Below are 20,622 nucleotides of genomic sequence, written 5' to 3'. Positions count from 1 at the left end.
CAGTGTTGAGTTGGCCTCCTGGCTGAATAAGAAACAGAAAGGACAAGTTGTTCTGCAGGGTGCCAGTATGAAATGGCCCATTCTTCCCAGGGAGAGTTTTGCATTTATTTATTATTTATTTATTTATTTTTGGCTGCCTTGCGTCTTCCTTGTGGCGCGCAGGCTTTCTCTAGTTGCGGTGAATGGGAGCTACTCTTTATTGTGGTGTGCGGGCTTCTCATTGTGGTGGCTTTTCTTGCTGCAGAGCTCAGGCTCTAGGAGCGTGGGCTTCAGTAGTTGTGGCATGCGGGCTTCAGTAGTTGCGGCACGTAGGCTCTAGGAGCGCGGGCTTCAGTAGTTGTGGCATGTGGGCTGCAGTAGTTGCAGCCTGTGGGCTCTAGAGCGCAGGCTCAGTAGTTGTGGTGCATGAGCTTAGTTGCTCCGTGGCATGTGGGATCTTCCTGGACCAGGGCTCGAACCCGTGTCCCCTGCATTGGCAGGCGAATTCTTAACCACTGCGCCAGTAGGGAAGTCCCAGAGTTTTGTATTTTTTATTCTAGTTTGTAATACAGAGACAAGTCAAGCTCTTGTTTTCTTAAACTGCTTAAATTAATACTAATTGCAGGAAATGTTCCACATCCAATGACTGCCCCACAGCTACCACTTGGAGACCCAAGTTCCCAACCACTGAATTGCTTGAGCCGCAGGAGTAGGACTTGTGAGCAACATGCTGGCAAAAACAATTTTTTATTAAAATCATTTTCTACTTGTTAGGAGGAAACATCCTAGTTTCCAACATAACTGGTCCCCAAAGCTGTAAGCTTTTACCTGAAAACTGTAACAGCCAGTAACTTAAGGGGTTTCAAAGTACTGGGAAGCACCATTCCCGGACTGCCCCCCCACCCCCTGTCCCGCCTTTCGGGCTCTCGGGCTCAGACCTGGACTCTCCTCCCCCCGCCTCTCACCTTCAGCGCTCCGCCCAAGTCCCGCCTAGAAGCCTCGCCTCTGAAGTACGCGCTGCGTGCGCAGTTTCTTACGGAAGCGGAAGCGGAGACCTGAGAGTGAAGGTCGCACAGCGGAGCTTAAGTTTTTCCTTCTAGTGTTAAGTCTGTGCTGCGCGGTCCCCCTTACTCCATCTTTAGGGTCTCCGAGGTTCTGCGGGGGTAATAGCCCAGCGCCCGCCGTCCGCCCCAAGTAAATCCAGAAGTCGCCGTTACAGGTCGAGTATTAATTTCCTTTGGGTTTGAAATCGCTGTGAGGGTCCTTGCCCTTTGCTTTTCGGCCTTCGGTCCACTGAGACACCGCCTTTCGCGACATTTTCCTGCTTACAATCCTTTATTACTTCCGCCTGCCCCTTGTAAAGTCCCCTTCTGCGAGGTGGATTCGCGCTCCCGCAGCTTCGCTCTCTCCCCCGCCCCAGAGGGCAGCGCCGGCCGCCGCGCTCCCGGACAGGCCGCGTCCTCTCCCGGGTCCCGGGATTGTGGAGACCCCGCCCCCCTCCGGAGACTCCCTCCCTCCCTCCCAGCGCTTCTGTCCTCGCGTCTCCTCAGGCCGGTCCTTGTGCTCCGCAAGCCTCCTCTTCTAGCCAGCTCTTCCGCTCACCCTGTGTAGGGGGAGGTGACCAGGGCCAACCGTGTGACACCCAGTATTCTTCCGTCACAAGTTCATCTCGCTGGAAATTGTTCTCAAAGGGATAGTAAAATGAAACAGATTTAGCTCTTAAAGTAGCGGGTAGGTAAAATAGAGAAGTGAATAAAGGAGTGTGATCTCCTGGGTTTGGAGAGCAACATGGGGACAGGGGCCCTGCGTCAGCTGTAGCAGGAGGGACAGCAGTGGTGAGAGCACTTCACAGAGAGTGGGGGGAGAGGATAAAAGAGTTAGAAGTAAGGCCTTCGGAGCATCGTGGTCGTGGGAGAGACACAGAGGACGGTGTTGACTAGAAGAGCAGAGGAAGACAGAGCAGGAAGGAAGCATAGCCATCTGGGGTGCCATAGAGTGGGAGTGTAACTGGAATAGAAGGAATGTAATCTGGAGGGCAGAGAGGGAGCGGAGATGGAGGAAGAAAGAGGCAGAAATATATGGATATTTAGGACAATCAGAAAAGTTGGGCGTAAAGAGCAACAAGAGGGGGAACGAGTTGCAGAGTAGTGGGGCAGGACAGGTGTGATAAAATAAATAGGAGGGCAGACAGGAGAGTAGAGGGGAACAAAGAAATAGGGAGATAGATAAAGAATGAAATAGAAACACATAGTAGTCAGGTAGAGGGGGAAACGATACAGATGGGGGGTGAGTTCTTTGGATATGGGTGATTAAGTTGTGATATTTTAATTTGTTGCTTTAGAATGTAAAACATTTAAAGTTTATCCGCTTATGTTATCCACCTCTGGCTGGATATCCAAGGGAAATGAAATCATTATAGCGAGGGAAATATTTGCACTGCAATGAACATTACTGTATTATTCACAACAGCCAAGATGTAGAACTAAAATGTCTGACAAATGAATGGATATAGAAAATTTATTTCAGCCGTAAATTATGACATTATTATGACAGAAAAAGACAGATATTATAGGTGGAAAGTAGAAATGTCTTACTCATAGGGTCATAGAGTATAAAGGGTATTAGGAGGGGTTGGATGGTGGGGTAAATGGGGAGATGTTGGTCAGAGGTTACAAACGTTCAGTTGTAAGATGAAAAAGTACCACATGTATATCTAATGTACAGCATGCAGACTATAGTTAATCACACTGTGTTCCTGTATACTTGGAGTTTGCTCTGAGCGTAACACTCAAGTGTTCTCACTACACAGAAATAAAAGGGTAATTGTAAGTTGATGGAAGTGTAAATACTTTATTGTGATAATTATTACACAGTGAATATACATCTATCAAATAATCACATTATATGCCTCACATGTACACGGTTGTTACTCATCAATCCTACCTCAGTTAAGCTGGGAAAGAAAAAGAAAGTGAGGGCTGTGCTGGCCTTGCCACTGCTGAGTGGTGCTCAACCCAGGCTTCACATTAGATCGATGAGGCATTTTGCATATACATGTTTTGTACTCTCTAATGAGGGATTCTTCTTCAGATCGTCAGTGTGAGGCCAAAGCTCAATAATATTTAAAGTGCCCCCAATTAATTCTAATTTGGATCCAGCATTGAGCATCATGACTCTGAGTCCCCCCATTCCTGAGGGCTGAGATCTGGGCTGAGGGTGAGGGCTCTGCTCTGTGTGGGGATGGATCAGGGCTGGTCTGTGCCCCGAAGGGGATTGTTGGGTCCAGCTGAGGTGCCCGCTGCTGCTGGGTACGTGAGGGCCTCACCAGGAGGGGAGCGAGATCTGAAGAAAGGGTGGGAAAACTCACCTGTTGGTCTTTTACGAGTTTACTGTCCTGAGCCCCTCCTGGGACAGTGGGTAGCAGAGGACCGTCTGTTCCACATGCTGAGGGCTTCCCTGTGTGTGTGATGGTGAGTCAGGAAGGGGGTGTGTCGATTCCAAGCATTAAACAGCCTGTTTTCAACTTTAAAGGTCAACCTCTAAAGACTCAACGTTGTCTGAGGAAGAGCCCTGAAGAGGAGGGAGAGGAAAGAAAAGGAGTCAGAAATGGCTCTTTCTCAGGTAAAGTCATGTTCTCAGTTGTTTCTTCTGTCTGTGCTTCCTGAAATGCCTTTCTTTGGACTCGCTAATCTCTGACTCTGAAGTATCCTGCCTGACACCTGTACATTCACACTCACCCGGGTCCTTCCCTCAGGGCCTGTCATCTCCACTTAGATCCCATCTCCCCATGACCCAGTGACCTGGAACTTGTGAAAAGGCTCCACTGGGTGCAGTGCTGGGCAGGGCTTCACACCCACAGATTCAGGCAGAGCGTCAGTGCTATTGGGTGGGAGGGATTGTTTAGGGCCCCATCTGGATGGACTGTCTGCTCTCTGTAAACCAGGATAAAGAAACTGCACATGAAAGTCAGTTATTAGGTGCACAATACCTGATAAAATCTGGGAGTAGACCAACAAGGGGAAATTTGTTCTGACTTTTTCTAAGGCAATTAAGCTAAATGAGTGAGTCACTGACTTCAGAATCTTAATGATTGGGAACAGAATGAAAAATTCAGAACCAGACATCAGTGATAGAGGGTGTTTTACTCCATCATCTATTTCAAACTATGAAATCAGTCTAAATGTCTGAGAGGTGGAAATTCCTTAAATCACTTTCATCACATTCATTCTTCAGATTTTGTATTTTCACTGTGCTGGTTTTGTTCTTTGGCACAGAGAAATTTTTACGTTTGATGAAGGTAAGGTTTCCTCTTCATTGTTTATCACATCCAGGTATCCAGTTTCCCAGCACCATTTGTTTTGTTTTGCTATAAATTTATTTTATTTATTTATTTATTTTTGGTTGCATTGGGTCTTCTTTGCTGCACGCAGGCTTCTCCCTAGTTGTGGCAAGTGGGGGCTACTCTTTGTTGCGGTGCATGGGCTTCTGTTGTTGTGGAGCATGGGCTCTAGGCATGTGGCACGCCAGCTCAGTAGTTGTGGCTCGTGGGCTCTAGTTGCTCTGCAGCATGTGGTATCTTCCTGGACCAGGGCTCAAACCCATGTCCCCTGCATTGGCAGGCAGGTTCTTAACCACTGTGCCACCAGGGAAGCCCTCCCAGCACCATTTGTTAATGGCAGCTGTCTTTTTTCCACTGTGTAGTCTTAGCGTCCTTCGTATCAGTAGATTTTAAATATATACAAAGGATCATTTCTGAGCGTTCTCTTCTATTCCATTGGTTTATATATCTGTGTTTATGCCAGTACCACACCATCTTGATTACTTTATAATATGTTTTGAAAATTAAAGGGTGGCCTCCATCTTTCTTCTTATTCAAGAGTGTTTTGGCAATTTGCGGTCCCTTGAGTTTCTGTGATGTCTGGCCAGTGTTCTTTCTATTTCTGCAAAAATTGCCATTGTAATTTTGATAATGGTTGCATTGAATATGTAGAACAGTTTGGGTAGTTTGTTTGGACATTTCAAGAGTTTTGAGACTTCCAGTCCATGAGTATAGATTTATCTGTATCTTTGGATTTCTTTTTTTTTTAGTCTGAGGCAACTATTTTCTCTTTTATTCTGTAACAGACATGTTCAACATTATGGGCAACATTCTTAAAACCTTAAGCTTCACAGACTTTCAGACATTCACATACTATGGTCTCCTTTTCTTTGATGTGAAGGACTATTCAGCTAGAAAAATAAAGCATGGTAGACAATACATTTTCACCAAATTCAAAGTAGTACAAAAATTAAGACTACAGAACTACACATTGTACCTAATGTGTCATTAAAAATAGAAGACAGGGGGCTTCCCTGGTGGCGCAGTGCTTGAGAGTCCGCCTGCCGATGCAGGGGACGCGGGTTCGTGCCCCGGTCCGGGAAGATCCCACATGCCGCGGAGCGGCTGGGCCCGTGAGCCATGGCCGCTGAGCCTGCGCGTCCGGAGCCTGTGCTCCGCAACGGGAGAGGCCACAACAGTGAGAGGCCCGCGTACCACAAAAAAAAAAAAAAAATAGAAGACAGTATTTTCTTCAAATAAAACAGCATATTGGTATGCTGTTAATGCATAAACCTTTTAATGTATACTGTCATTCACAAGTTATTTACAACTTCCACTGTGTGAAGAGAACTAGAATGTAGATTTTCTGCAAAACTGGAAAAAAGCAATACAACATTTGTGAAAGCCTGTGTTTCATATTATACAAAAGTAAGCAAGTTTTTCTCTTCAAATACCAGATATTGTACGCAGTGATATTTTGGACGTATTATAGTAATTCTTGAGGATGTTTTAATGCTGGAGGTAAGTTTACAGGCCTTGACTCTTCATCGAGGAGTACTAAGTCTTCTGTTTCACTGCCTCTGTATTTCCTTTTACATATTTTTACCACCATCTTTTTCTTGAGAAATAACTACCAGGCTTCTCTTGATGCAACTGCTTTTGCGTTTTCTTTGCTTTTTCCACAGCCAGTGCCCAAATACACAGGCTTACATCTCAATTCACAAACAATACTTTCTTGAGAGCTCTTATTTTGAGGCAGATCTGCAAGTTCTATTGGTGGGACAAGAGACACATCCAATGTTGCTTTCAGAGCCTTGATAGCTGCGTTTAGGAGCTCTCCATGATTCATGCTGGGACTGAAGTCACCAACAGTCACCAACTTCCATGCCACCATTTTGTACAGTCTATTGACAGAAGGCTGCTTTGGTTTTACATCTTCATTGGTTAACGTGCAACAAGAGAATCTGACAGAACTCTCGCTCGCCTGCGCAGTACTTTCAGAAGGCAGCTGTGACGTGCTGGTCTGAGAGCTACTCTTAGAAGCCAGCTGGGACACACTTGCTATGGAAGTGCTTTTGGAAACCAGAGAGCCGCTGGTCCGGGAGCTGTTCTTGGAAGCTAACAGTGATGCAGCTACCTGCAAAGTGCTTTTGGAAGTCAGCATCGTGTTTGCTGAGGTGGTGCTCTTGGGGGTTAGTAAAGATGTGCCTGATGAGGAACTGTTTTTAGAAACGGATGACAAAACACTTACCTCTGAACCTAGTTCTGGAAGTTAACCTCTTGAAGCTGTCTCTGAACTAGGTTTAGAAGACAACAGTGGCAACTCTACTTCTGAGCTTCCTGAGGAGCCCAACAAGGACACCTCAATCTCTGAGATGCTTTGAGAGGCTGAGACTGAAGAGCCTTCCAAAGCACTCTTTTTTGGGGATCCACTTTGTTCTCTGGAATCAGTAGATTGGGTCACATGACTATTCACACTGGATTTCAACAACGAAGAAACAAAGGACGCTGAATCATGTTTATCTGGAGCTTCTGGTTCAGAAATTTTTCCAGACCCTACCGTTGTTACCTGAGAGGGAATGCTGCTGCTGCTTTGGCTGGAAACAGATTGCTCTCCATCACTTGTGGAGCTGTTCTGACTCAGGGTACCAGAGCTCCGTATCATTTCTTTTTAGGTTCCGCATATAAGTGATATCATACGATATTTCTTTCTGTGTCTGACTTACTTCAGTATGACAATCTCTGGGTCTATCCATGTTGCTGCAAATGGTATTAATTCATTCTTTTTAATGGCTGAGTAATATTCCATTGTATATATGTACCACATCTTCTTTATTTTAATTTCATTTTATTATTTATTTTTGGCCACCTTGGGTCTTTGTTGCTGCATGCGGGCTTTCTCTAGTTGCGGTGAGTGGGGACTACTCTTCATTGCAGTGCGTGGGCTTCTCATTGCAGTGGCTTCTCTTGTTGCGGAGCATGGGCTCTAGGTGCATGGGCTTCAGTAGTTGTGGCATGTGAGCTCAGTAGTTGTGGCTCACGGACTCTAGAGCGCAGCCTCAGTAGTTGTGGCGCATGGGCTTAGTTGCCCCGTGGCATGTGGGATCTTCCTGGACCAGGGCTCGAACCTGTGTCCCCTGCATTGGCAGGCGGATTCTTAACCATTGCGCCACCAGGGAAGCCCCGTACCACATCTTCTTTATCCATTATTCTGTTGATATTTAGGTTGCTTCCATGCCTTGGCTCTTGTAAACAGTGCTTCAGTGAACACTGGGGTGCATGTATCCTTTCGGACCATGTATTTCTCTGGATATATACCCAGGAGTGGGATTGCAGTGTCGTATGATAGCTCTATTTTTGTTTTTTTTTAAGGGACCTCCATAGTCTTCTCCATAGTGGCTCTACCAATTTACATTCCCACCAGCAGTTCAGGAGTGTCCCCTTCTCTCCACACCCTCTCCAGCATTTATTGTTTGTGGGTTTTTTTTTGGTTTTTTTTGTTTTTGTTTTTTTTTTGCGGTACGCGGGCCTCTCACTGTTGTGGCTTCTCCCGTTGCGGAGCACAGGCTCTGGACGCGCAGGCTCAGCGGCCATGGCTCACGGGCCTAGCCGCTCCCCGGCATGTGGGATCTTCCCGGACCGGGGCACGAACCTGTGTCCCCTGCATCGGCAGGCGGACTCTCAACCACTGTGCCACCAGGGAAGCCCTGTTTGTGGACTTTTTGATGGTAGCCATTTTGACTGGTGTGAGGTGATAGCTCATTGTAGTTTTGATTTGCATTTCTTTAATAATTAGTGATGTCGAACTACTTAGCAATTTTTTACTGAAGTATTTATTTTTAACATCTTTATTGGAGTATAATTGCTTTATAATGGTGTGTTAGTTTCTGCCTTATAACAAAGTGAATCAGCTATACATACACATATATCCCTATATGAAGTATTGTTGGTTTACAGTGTTTGGTTAGTTTTGGGTGTACAACAAAATGACTCAATTTTATATCTATTCTTTTTCAGATCCTTTCCCCTTATAGGTTATTACAAAATACTGAGTATGGTTCCCTGTGCTATATAGTAGGTCCTTGTTGGTTATCTGTTTTATACAAAATAGTGTGTATATATTAATACCAAATCCTAATTTATGCCCCTCCCTTCTGCTTTGGTCACCCCTAACTTTCTTTACTATGTCTCTGGGTCTATTTCTGTTTCATATGTAAGTTCAATTGTATCTTCTTTCCTTCAGTTTCACATATAAGTGATATATTTGTCTTTCTCTGTCTGGCTTACTTCACTTAGTATGATAATCTCTAGTTCCATCCATTTTGCTGCAAATGGTATTATTTCATTTGTTTTTATGGCTGAGTAATATTCCATTGTGTATGTGTGTATATATATGTGTGTGTGTGTATATATATACGCACATACATACACCACATCTTCTTTATCCATTCATCTGTTAGTGGACATTTAGATTGCTTACATGTCTTGGGGTATTGTAAATAGCGCTGCAGTGAACATTGGGGTGCATGTATCTTTTCGAATTATGGTTTTCTCCAGATATATGCCTAGGAGTGGGTTTGCAGGATCTGAATCTTCCTTTTTTTTTTTTTTTTTTTGCGGTACGCGGGCCTCTCACCATTGGGGACTCTCCCGTTGCGGAGCACAGGCTTAGCGGCCATGGCCCACGGGCCCAGCCGCTCCATGGCATGTGGGATCCTCCTGGATGGGGGCACGAACCCGTGTCCCCTGCATCGGCAGGCGGACTGTCAACCACTGCGCCACCAGGGAAGCCCTGAATCTTTCTTATTTAACTCTTTTGTTCTGCCAAAGTTGGATTCAGTTTGTTCTCTTTCTGCTTCATTGAGATGTAAAAAATTCTTGAGTGGAGATCTTTTCCCTTTCTGTTGTAACCATTTAGCTGTGTAGATTTCTCTTTTATTATAGCCTTCAAGTAAAATGGGGGTATTGAAGTGTCATATTGTTAACTGTGCTGCTGTTCCCCCTTTTTTTTTTAATTAATTAATTTATTTTTGGCTGTGTTGGGTTTTCGTTGCTGCATGTGGGATTTCTCTAGTTGCGTCAAGCAGGGGCTACTCTTCGTTGCGGTGCGTGGGCTTCTCACTGCGGTGGCTTCTCTTGTTGCGGAGCATGGGCTCTAGGCGTGCGGGCTTCAGTTGTGGCACACGGTCTCAGTAGTTGTGGCTTGCAGGCTCTAGAGCACAGGCTCAGTAGTTGTGGCACATGGGCTTAGTTGCTCTGCGGCATGTGGGATCTTCCCGGACCAGGGCTCAAACCCGTGTCCCCTGCATTGGCAGGCGGATTCTTAACCACTGCTCCATCAGGGAAGTCCCTGTTTTCCTCTTGATTTCTGTTAACGTTTGCTTCTTTTGGGGGGAAGCTCTAATGTATATATTTACAACTGTTATATCTTCTTAGTGAATTGACTCGTTTAAGATTGTATAATATCCTTTGTGCCTTCTGTCAGTTTTTGCCTTTGTTTTGTGTGATATAATATACTCAGTCCTGCTCTCTTTAGCATGGAATATCTTTTTCCTTTCTTTCACCTTTAGCTTTTCCGTCTCATTTGATGTGTGAATGTTCACATTTCCAACTGTCTGACACACTCTCTCTGTGTCTCTTACACTTGGTCTTCCATTTTCCTCCTGTTACTTCCTCTAGTGGTCCCTGCTCAGGCACACTGAGCAGTGGTGAAAGGTTGGTGCCCTGGCCAGGCCCCTTCATTTCACTGTAATTGCAGAGGATACGTATCAAGTGTTTACTTTTCATGACATTCAGTGAAATGTTCTTGCTTAATAACAATATATTTTTTCCATACGCTTTTTTTGTCATGATTTTTAATTCCCCAAGAAGTTTTTAACTTTACCACTGTGATAATTTTCTTAATCTGTGAAAATAGTGTATAACACTAAACTTCTCTAATTTTGTGTCAATGTTTTATTAGTGGAAAACAAAAAAACCGATGATAAAAAAAATTGTCCTGAAATATGTAAAGAGATAAGTCTTCTCATTCCAGTTGATTTTGTGTTGACGTGTGTGATGGGTGCCATGGATGTGCAAGCCATTCATTTAGATAAAAGACGTGATTTCAAAAGTATATATCTTTTTGCAGTTGAAATTATATCTTCAGTATATTCCGTGGCCTTGGTGGTGGGATGAATTGGGTGATTGGGATTGATGTATATACACTAATATGTATAAAATGGATAACTAATTAAAAAAAAAGACCTATTTAAGTAATAGAAGACATGAAGAGATGAAACAGATTTGAATCCTTGTTTTAATGATTTAAGGTACATATACATAAGCAAGTGTCTGCAATCCAAAGTAAAAGTAATAAATGCCCTAACCAAGGTATAAAATATATATATATATATATTCCGTGGCCTTGACTTTTTTCTACACCATCATGTTAATGGTTTAAATAGTAGTAAGATTACTAACATTGTATGTGCATGTGCTTGTGTGCCCACATCTATAATGACCTTTCATGCTATTCCATGTCATTCACCTTGAATGTCTTTCAAGCTTTTCTCAGGGATTCCTCTGTCAATGTACTCTTTTTTTTTAAACATCTTTATTGGAGTATAATTGCTTTACAGTGGTGTGTTAGTTTCTGCTTTATAACAAAGTGTCAGTGAACTTCTAATGCTCTCCTTTACTTAACTGATTTTTAAGCTTCAATTCCAGGGCTCAACCACCTGAGTTCAGGTGCTTGCTGTGTCATTGCTTAGCTTCTTGACTTGGTTCAAGTTTCTCTTTGTGTCTCTGACACAGTTTTCTGCTCTGTAAGATGGGAACATATCTTTCTCGAATGAGCTGTTATATTGATAAGAAGTTCGTGCTTGTAAAGTACTTATTTTGAGTAATGTTTTGTCTATAGGAAGTATTCAAACACTTTTAGTCATTGCTGTTTCTATCATTATCATAATTGAAGATTTTGAGTTTTCTTTAAAGCCATTGTGGACTTTGTCATCTCTGAAGCTGCCACTCATAGTGTAACTTATTTAAATATTGAATATCACTCAGTGTTTAGAACATAGATCTGACACTTCTGCATAGACAACCCGTTGTTTAGTATTATTTATATATGTTTTATGGATTCTCCACAAAGATGACAAATCCATATTTATTGGATGATACGATAATCTCTTATGAAAAAGCATAAGAATTTAAAATAAGGGACACTGTATTTGCTCCAAATACCTTAACACAGATCTTCCAGAACATATACTTGAACCAAATCGATCCTCACCCCTCTCTCATCTTTCCATTTTGTATGAAGATAACTCTTCTCATGACCCGTTGTTGAAATGTATTTTCATTTCAGGAATGGTTGACCTTCAAGGATGTGGTCATTGAATTCTCTCAGGAGGAGTGGGAATGCCTGGACCCTGGTCAGAGGGCCTTGTACAGGGACGTGATGTTGGAGACCTACAGGAACCTGATCTCTGTGGGTGAGGATAACTTCCCTCTAGAAGTTGGGATCTCCCCTTGGGTGTTTTGCATTTTTCCCTGTGTGCTTCTTGGGAGGCCCTGTTTTCTTCATGTGATCTGAAAGCCCTGTTGACACAGACATGATGTGGCATCACGAGTTTAAACTGACCCTTTCTTCAGATGATCTGCCCATTTCATGTTACTACATTAGGGGTTGTTCAAGAGCTTAATTATGTATAAAGCTCAATGGCAGACTTTTAAAAGATATCCAATTTCTTGTCTTCTGCCCTGTGGCTTTGACTGACTATTTCTTGGAAGAGTGTTAGATATATGTATTACACTGTTCCCAATGCATTTAGAAGGAGGAGGTGGATGAATTTGTGAAATATTTTTCCTGACCCACCTGTAATGTCCTCACTCCTCAGCTGAACAAAGAGCTGTGGTTTTGGAAAAACCACACCAATTTACATTTCTTTGTTCTGATAAGCAGAAATTTCTTTTTCTGATCTGAACATTATCTCCGTTTTTGGAGCAAGAGGAAGAGCCCAGGACTCTGGTGAGTGGTGTGAAAATAGCAAAAAAACCAAATGGGTAGGAATGTATCAAAAGTGTGAACACAGGTGGGATCTCAGGGCAGAGAGGAAGCCACAACATTAATAGTGTTTGGGAAACGCTTCTCATGGTGGAGCGTTCTTTGGGAAAACCAAAGTTTCTTTATTAAACTCTCAGAGGAGACTTTTCTTCTACTTGAGTTATCACTCTATCCTTCCACATGTAAAATGTATTCTTTCACCGTCCAGTGTTGCTGCAGCTCCTATAGAGACAAAGGCAAGGTCTTTATCAAGATCCACAGCACTCATCATCTGGCTGCTGTGAACTGGTTGTTGCTTGACTTTGAGGAGCATGAGGCGGGCTGTGTTATTGGCTTGTCTAGCCCCCTCTTCTCTCCTTATGGACTTGATTCTATTGGATGCTCAGTTTTTAGTCCATATAGATCAAAGCTGATGCCTCTAGTGTCTAACCCCTGACCCTGTCCTGGTTTCATGTCTGTTGTATTTGGAAGATACAATCAGAAGATGGAAAATACCAGCTGCTATTTAATTTTTATTAATTAAAAAATTTTTTTAAATTATTTTAATTATTTAATTTTTTTTTTTTTTGGCTGCGTGTTGGTCTTTGTCGCTGTGCGTGGGCTTTCTCTAGTTGTGGCAAGCGGGGGCTACTCTGTTGTGGTGCGTGGGCTTCTCACTGCGGTGGCTTCTCTTGTTACGGAGCACGGGCTCTAGGTGCATGGGCTTCAGTAGCTGTGGCACGTGGGCTCAGTAGTTGTGGCGCACGGGCTTAGTTGCTCCGTGGCATGTGGGATCTTCCTGGCCCAGGGCTTGAACACGTGTCCCCTGCATTGGCAGGCGGATTCTTAACCACTGTGCCACCAGGGAAGTCCCTGCTATTTGATTTTATCTGGCACCTCAGAACGTGTATGGAGCTGTCTCAGTCCCTGTCTTCCTGTTTAGATCTGTCAGCCATTTCTTCTGTTCTGCTTTTGCCACACATTTCAGGGGTGTGTGGAATAGCCATGTGCATTTGATCTTCTGTGATTGTTACTTAGGAAAACTGTAAGGACAGTGGACAGAGAGATCCTCTTTTTGATCCTAAATCCAGCAAGGGGAACATACATGAATCTTTCAGGCTCTTAGCTTGGCATCCCTGGGTCGAGCAAATGGTCCCATCTCAAGATCTTATAATATCCAACTCCCATATCTTGTCTTTTTCTGCTCCTGTACTGCTCTATCAAGTCTGGGAATGTAGACTCTTCCTGACTTTACTTTCTCCTTAGTTTGTGTAAGTTTTCCTCTTAAACTTGATTTTGAAGTATGTAGTCCTAGAGTCTGAAATTGTATCCAGTTTCTTTGCTGTGGTAATCCACCTATGTTTAATGGGCAGCTTCTAGTGGACTCTCTGTAGAGTGGGTTTACTGGGTAACAGAAAATTTTTGAAGGAGAATACTTGCCCTCATATGCCGTAATATTTTCCCATTACATACAAAACCACCGCTTGAAGCTACTTAGTAGAGTGGTCAGCATGTTCTGAGATACAAGACAGCAAGTGTCTGAAGACCTTGACCTATAAGTCTTTCCAGTTTCTTTTTCTGGCTTTGACCAATGTCACAAAAGGCTGTGTGAAGGGCACTGTGACAATGTTGTTCACATGTACTAATGTCCATCCCCTTTGAGCCTCAGTAAGTGGTGTAGCGGTTTCTCCGAACAACAGTATTGTCCAAGTTCACATACTCATATTTGTGAGGCTGTTGACTAAACTGTTGTCTGTGCCATGCCACATGTTCCATCACCTGTGTGCCATTGTTCTTTCTGCCTTCACACATAATTTTGAAGCAACTTAATGAGAGACCTTATGAAGTAGAGTGATACCTTCAGTGATAAACCATCATTTGTTTTGTTCAAGGCACTGCAACTTTCATTTTGTATGCATTATAAATGACTGTCTTTTATTTTTATCATTAGGTTTTTGTTTTTTGTTTCTCTTTATTTTTGTTTTTTATTTGCAATATGTGGGATGGTTGGTTTAGAAAGCCCCCCACCCCATGGTGGAATAGGTGATCAGTTCCTTTCAGAGTTCTTTATGTAGTCTTTTTTTTTTTAAATTCATTTATTTTTGGCTGCGTTGGGTCTTTGTTGCTGTGCACGGGCTTTTTCTAGTTGTGGTGAGAGGGGGCTACTCTTCATTGCGGTGCGCAGGCTTTGTGCAGGCTTCTCATTGCAGTGGCTTCTCTTGTTGCAGAGCACGGGCTCTAGGCATGCGGGCTTCAGTAGTTGTGGTGCATGGGCTTAGTTGCTCCGCGGTATGTGGGATCTTAGTTCCCGGACCAGGGCTCGAACTGGTGTCCCCTACATTGGCAGGTGTATTCTTAACCACTGTGCCACAAGCGAAGTCCCAAGATCACTTATCAAAGAAAAATATATTATTTTTGGTTGAGAACAAATTCTAACTGGAGAATATAGGGTGTCAGTTGTCAAGTCGGAAGTAGCACAAATCTTATTTTCTCTGCAACATACTTTGGCTCTGAATGTCACTACATCACTGGAAAATGGCAGGATAGCTTCCAGGCATTTGGCAATGGAGACTCTCTCCTTGTCACAAACTATAGTTGGAATTTTGGGGTCTTTCTTTTTAAAAAAAAAAAAACAACAACAAAATTATTTATTAAATAAATATTCTTGATGTTAAGCTATTATTGAATATATGATTTACAAATATTTTGTATTCTACCATACATTTTTTTTTCACTCTGCTGAGTATGGTTTAGTGCACAGTAGTTAATAGTTATGATGTAGTCCAATTTATCTGTTTTTAGTTTGTTGGCGTGAGCTTTTGCTGTTACATCTGATAAATCATTGGTGAATCCAATGTTGAGAATCTTTTTTTGTAAATTTGCTTATAGGAGTTTTATTCACTAGGGACTTAGGTTTAGATCTTTGAAGCATTTTGAGTTAATACAATAATGGTCCAACTAAATTCTTCTGCATGTGGATATCCAGTTTTCTCAACACCTTTTGTTCCATAGACTGCCCTTCCCCCATTATGTGGTCTTGACAACCTTGCGGAACATCATTTGACCTTATACACGAAAGTATTTTTCTCAATCTCTTGTGTTCCACAGGTCTCTCTGTCTTTATGCCAGTACCATACTGCTTTGATTAGTGTAGCTTTGGAAAAATTTTGAAATAAAGAAATGTGAATTGTCTGACTTTGTTTTCAAGCTTCTTTTTGCTATTCATTGTGTCCTGAAATTCCACAGGAATTGTAGGATTGATTCATCTGTTTCTTCAGCAAAGCGGTATTGGGATTTGGGATTACACTAGGGATTATTTTGAATATCCTGATAACTTTGGCTAGTATTGACATCTTGACAGTATCAACTTCAAATCCGTGAACTTGGGGTATCTTTGCATTTATTTGTGTCTTCTCTAATATGTTTCAGAAGACTTTATTTTGCAGTAGTTACAAATCCTTCCCTTCTTGTATAATGTTATGTTTAAGTATTCTTCTTTTTTGATTCTATTGTAAATTGAATTGCTTTGATTGTTTGTTTTTTTTTTTTTTTTTTCTGGTACGCGGGCCTCTCACTGCTGTGGCCTCTCGCGTTGCGGAGCACAGGCTCCGGACACGCAGGCTCAGTGGCCATGGCTCATGGGCCCAGCCGCTCCGCGGCATGTGGGATCTTCCCGGACCGGGGCACGAACCCGTGTCCCCTGCATCGGCAGGTGGACTCTCAACCACTGCACCACCAGGGAAGCCCTGCCCTGTTCATTTTTAATGTTTAGAAACCCAGTTGGTTTTTGCATGTTGATGTTGTATCTAGTAATTTTTTTTGAAGTCTTTCATTATTTCTATAAGTTTTTTTTTACTTATTGTTGCAGAATGCCTGTTATGGGTATGTCATTTTGTAGAAGATATTTAGAAAAATGTTTTGTTTTCATAAAAACTGTCCTATTGAATTCTTTTCCTCTATGGTGTATATGTTTTATAATTCTAAACAGCGACATATTATTAGATAAGCTTGTTTTGGATTTTTTAGCATTACAGTATATTGTGTGTTCATTAACATTTATTTATGTACACCAGGTATGCAGAATATATCTGTAGTATAATGTATTTTTCTCAGAGACAGCAGTATGTTTACTGTTAATTGGTACATGCTTTGGAGTCATGGTGGAAAAATTCCGTTCTTTTGAGAGCTGACGTCCGTTTTTCCTGTATGAGTGTTTTTGTCATAGCGGGTTTGCAAGTCGTCTCCTCTAAAATCAATTTGAATTATATCTTATAACTCTTTTTTTAGTAAACAATTCTATTGCTTTAGTGTTTCTAATAATTTTAAGATCATAGTTGGGCAATTTCAAAATTTTAAAAAAATTAAAAAAAATTTAAAAAAATACATAGTTGGGAAGTTTTACAACTGTGTTTGGTATAAGTATTACCTTTGGTGTAATATCATATATTAAACACGAAACAGTTAATTTTGAATTTATCCCTATGGCTCTTTATGTCTTGTAGATATCTGTCCAATACATGTGGTCAAGCAATTACAACCCAAAGGGAACAGTGATCCAGGAGAAGTATTTCAAAGAGTGATCTTGGGAAGATCTAAAAGTCGTGAAATCAAACATTTTTACCTCACGGAAATCCAGAAAAATATGTATGACTTTGAGTGTCATTGGAGAGATGATGAAAGAAATTACAAAGGAATACCTATAACCCATAATGGAAATCTCACTGATAGAAGAGATACACATGGTAGAAGGGATGCAGGAATCAAGCCCATTGGAAATAGGCTTGGATTAAACTTTCAGGGTAAACTGCAGGTATTTCAAACTGACAGGTTAATTTCTGAATGTAATGAAGTTGAGCGATCCATCAACAATAGTTTCTCATTTTCACCACTTGAAAGAATTCCTCCTCGTGTCCAAACTAACATTTCTAATGTATATGGGAATGACGTTATGCATCCTTTAGTACTGACACAAGATCAGAAAACACACAGGGAAAGAGATTTTAAATGTACTGAGTGTGGGAAAACCTTTAGTCATGGCTCAATTGTCAGGAATAATCAGATAATCTATTCAGAAGAGATATTACATAAATGTGATGTATGTGTCAAGGGCTTTAGTACAAAGTCACACCTTGCAATTCATGAGAGCATTCATACGGGAAAGAAACCTTACAAGTGTAGTGAGTGCGGCAAGGTATTCAGTCAAAAAACAGCCCTTGCAAATCATCAGAGAATTCATACTGGGGAGAAACCTTTCAAATGTAACGAGTGTGACAAAACCTTTAATCGCTACTCAAACCTCAGTAGACATAAGATAATTCATACAGGAAAGAAATTATATAAATGTGAAGTATGTGGCAGGGTCTTTAGTCGAAAATCAAACCTTGCAGATCATCGGAGAGTTCATACTGGAGAGAAACCTTATAAATGTAATGAGTGTGGCAAGCTGTTTAGTTACAGTTCACACCTTTCAACTCATCAGAGAATTCATACTGGAGAGAAACCTTACAAATGTAATGAGTGCAGCAAGGTCTTTAGTGAAAAGGCAACTCTTGCAAAACATCAGAGGATTCATACTGGAGAGAAACCTTACACATGTAATGAGTGTAGAAAGGCCTTTAGTCAAAAAGCACATCTTCAACTTCATTGGAGAGTTCATACCGGAGAGAAGCCTTTCAGATGTGATGAGTGTGGCAAGGTCTTCAGTCGAAATTCACACCTTACAAGTCATCAGAGAGTACATATGGTAGAGAGACCTTTCAAATGTTTTGAGTGTGGAAGAGCGTTCACTGAGGTCTCAACCCTCACTAAACATCAGAAAATCCATACCTGAGAGAAATTGTGTAAGTGTATTATATGTGGGAAGGTCTTTAAATCTCAAAGTAGAAAAGAAACTATACAAATATCATGAGTGTGGCAAAGCTTTTATGTGTGTAAGCCTCACTTATGATCAGATAATTCATACTGGAGTGTTACATTACAAATGCAATGAGTGTCTCAAAGTGTTTAGTCAAAGTGCTTACCTTATGATCCATGACAGAATTCATATTGGGAGGAACTGTGAGAAATGCAATGAGTGTGGTAAGTTCTTAAGTGTGCTTTCAGGCCTAACTTGCCATCAGCTGATGTATACAGGTGAGAGCCCTTAAAAATGTAATGAATCTTCACATCTTAGGCTTCCTGAGAATATTCATACTGAATAGAGCCCAGATACATGTATTTAATGTGGTCAGGCCCTTGATAATGCATTCTGGAAAGAATCCTCACCAGTGCCATGAATGTGAGAAATCTGTTCTCATGGCTCACATCCCACCAATAATCAGGTAGTCTGCACTGGACAGCATGTTACAAATGTACTGAATTTTGCAAAGCTTTTAGGTTGTGCCTTAAACTCAGGGGTCATCAAATACTTCATTCTTTAAAATGCAATGAATATGTCAAAATTTAATATATTGCTTACTCGTACTTAAATACCAGAATATTTATCGTGGAGAGAAACCGCACAAATGTAATTTGTGTGGCAAGGCTTTTACCCAAACATCACAGTATGTTTTGCCCAGCATACTGGAGCGATAACTCCCAAATGCAATGAGTGTGGCAAAACCTTTACGTTGAGTTCACGTATTAGGGAGCAGCAGAGAGTCCATGTTGAAGAGAAGCCATGGAAATGTGAATCGAGGCTTTATCCAGGCCTCCCCATGCACTGGACTTTAGAATACACATCTTTAAGAGAAACCACACAAAGCAATATGCGTGCTAAGGCTTGTAACTGAAGAACAAAACTGTGGAACACAGGATTTATGTTGGAGAACAAGATTTCAGATGTTACGAATGTTGTAAATATGGATACATCCAGTAGGTTTGGTGTCATGAGAGAATTCATACAGGTTATAAAGTGTATACGTGGAAACTTCATGAATCAGTGCATTCTCAGCGTTTAACAAAAAAACTCATGTTTGGGGGAATTCTTACAAATGTAATGAATTTGTTGAGTTTTCTCAGCACTCTTTTCAACAGACCACACATCAGAGAATGCATACTCGGAATAAACAAGTCTTTAGTTCTCTGAGGTTAACCTGAGATATTATATACTGCAGAATCATTTCAAGTCACAATGTGTTAAAATATGGTGTGTGGGCTTCCCTGGTGGTGCAGTGGTTGAGAGTCCGCCTGCCGATGCAGGGGACACAGGTTCGTGCCCCGGTCCGGGAAGATCCCACATGCCGCGGAGCGGCTGGGCCCGTGAGCCATGGCCGCTGAGCCTGCGCGTCCGGAGCCTGTGCTCCGCAACGGAAGAGGCCACAACGGTGAGAGGCCCGCGTACAGCAAAAAAAAAAAAAAAGAAATCAAGGCCCAGTTATATAAGTTTTGTAAGACAGAGAGTGGTACAACACATGACATATTATTGACAGTTTACATAATCCAGATCTAAGCATCATTGCAGTGGGTCATGTGACCCTTACAAGATCAAGAAGGAATGCTATCTTTTAAGGAGTTTTCCTGTTGATGCTAGGAGAATGTTGCTGTTTATGTTTATTTCACAGGAATCTGACCTGAACCAGGACTTTACTCCCTCACCTTTTACTATAAAGAGCCTGATTTCTAACTCAGGACATGTGATTCTTTGCATTGCTAGTCCCCCGTTTTCTCGGTCTGCTGGCTTTCAGAATAACATCACTATTCCTTGCCCACAAAAGTAGTCTCTCTATTTTTTGGCCTGTTGTGTAGCGAGCCATAAGAGCTTGGCCTTGGTGAGAAGATAATTTTATCTCTTCATTACAGGCCTTTGTTGATGGTCTCTGGGAAGAATCAATAACATGAGGGGGCCAACTTCATTAGGTGTGGTTCATGCACATCCATGTTCCCTGGAAAAACAAGGACCCTGAATTATCAAATTCAATACCATGTGGATTAGCAACAGGGCGGGGGAGAGAATAGTGTAAAACTGACTTGACTCATCATGGTTATGTTCAGGGTGCCCTTCCATAGATAAGCCAGTGTGGGTATAGTGCAGAATGCTCTACCAGCTGACCATGAACAAAGCAGGAAGGACGTGCAGGGACTGGGCTTTTTGTGGGAGGATAGTGACAGGTTATTAGGGACTGATTATGTGGTAGGAACAATGCACAGGAAAACTTAATCACTTTATCCATTGCATGAGCATATGTGTTGTCTCCATTTCTGACCAAGAAAGAAATTGTCTTAATTTTTGGATATTGAAGAGAGCAGTTATCTTCAGAGTAAAATTTAATCAGAAGCACCAGGAGTATGTGTATGTTTATGATTCACATTTTAATTGCTG

General features: G+C 41.9%; 2 protein-coding genes across 2 annotated transcripts; one reads left to right on the top strand and one right to left on the bottom strand.

Moving 5' to 3' along the window:
• The first annotated feature begins 1,027 nt into the window (after positions 1-1,027).
• LOC114907442 (zinc finger protein 160-like) lies at positions 1,028-19,676 on the top strand. The gene is made up of 4 exons (XM_029243114.1): positions 1,028-1,198; positions 3,511-3,600; positions 11,646-11,772; positions 16,826-19,676. The coding sequence occupies exons 2-4, from the start codon at positions 3,586-3,588 to the stop codon at positions 18,151-18,153; spliced, it is 1,470 nt and encodes a 489-aa protein (XP_029098947.1). The 5' UTR covers positions 1,028-1,198; positions 3,511-3,585; the 3' UTR covers positions 18,154-19,676.
• LOC114885133 (CDKN2A-interacting protein-like) lies at positions 4,527-6,962 on the bottom strand. The gene is given in 1 exon segment (XM_029204550.1): positions 4,527-6,962. A coding segment is annotated over 1 exon segment (1,179 nt). The 3' UTR covers positions 4,527-5,783.
• Positions 19,677-20,622: the final 946 nt, after the last annotated feature.

Source organism: Monodon monoceros, unplaced genomic scaffold (assembly GCF_005190385.1).
Source record: "Monodon monoceros isolate NGI ecotype Baffin Bay Population unplaced genomic scaffold, NGI_Narwhal_1 Super_Scaffold_10, whole genome shotgun sequence".
NCBI lineage: Eukaryota > Metazoa > Chordata > Mammalia > Artiodactyla > Monodontidae > Monodon > Monodon monoceros.
This window is presented reverse-complemented; position numbering and strand designations above follow the sequence as displayed.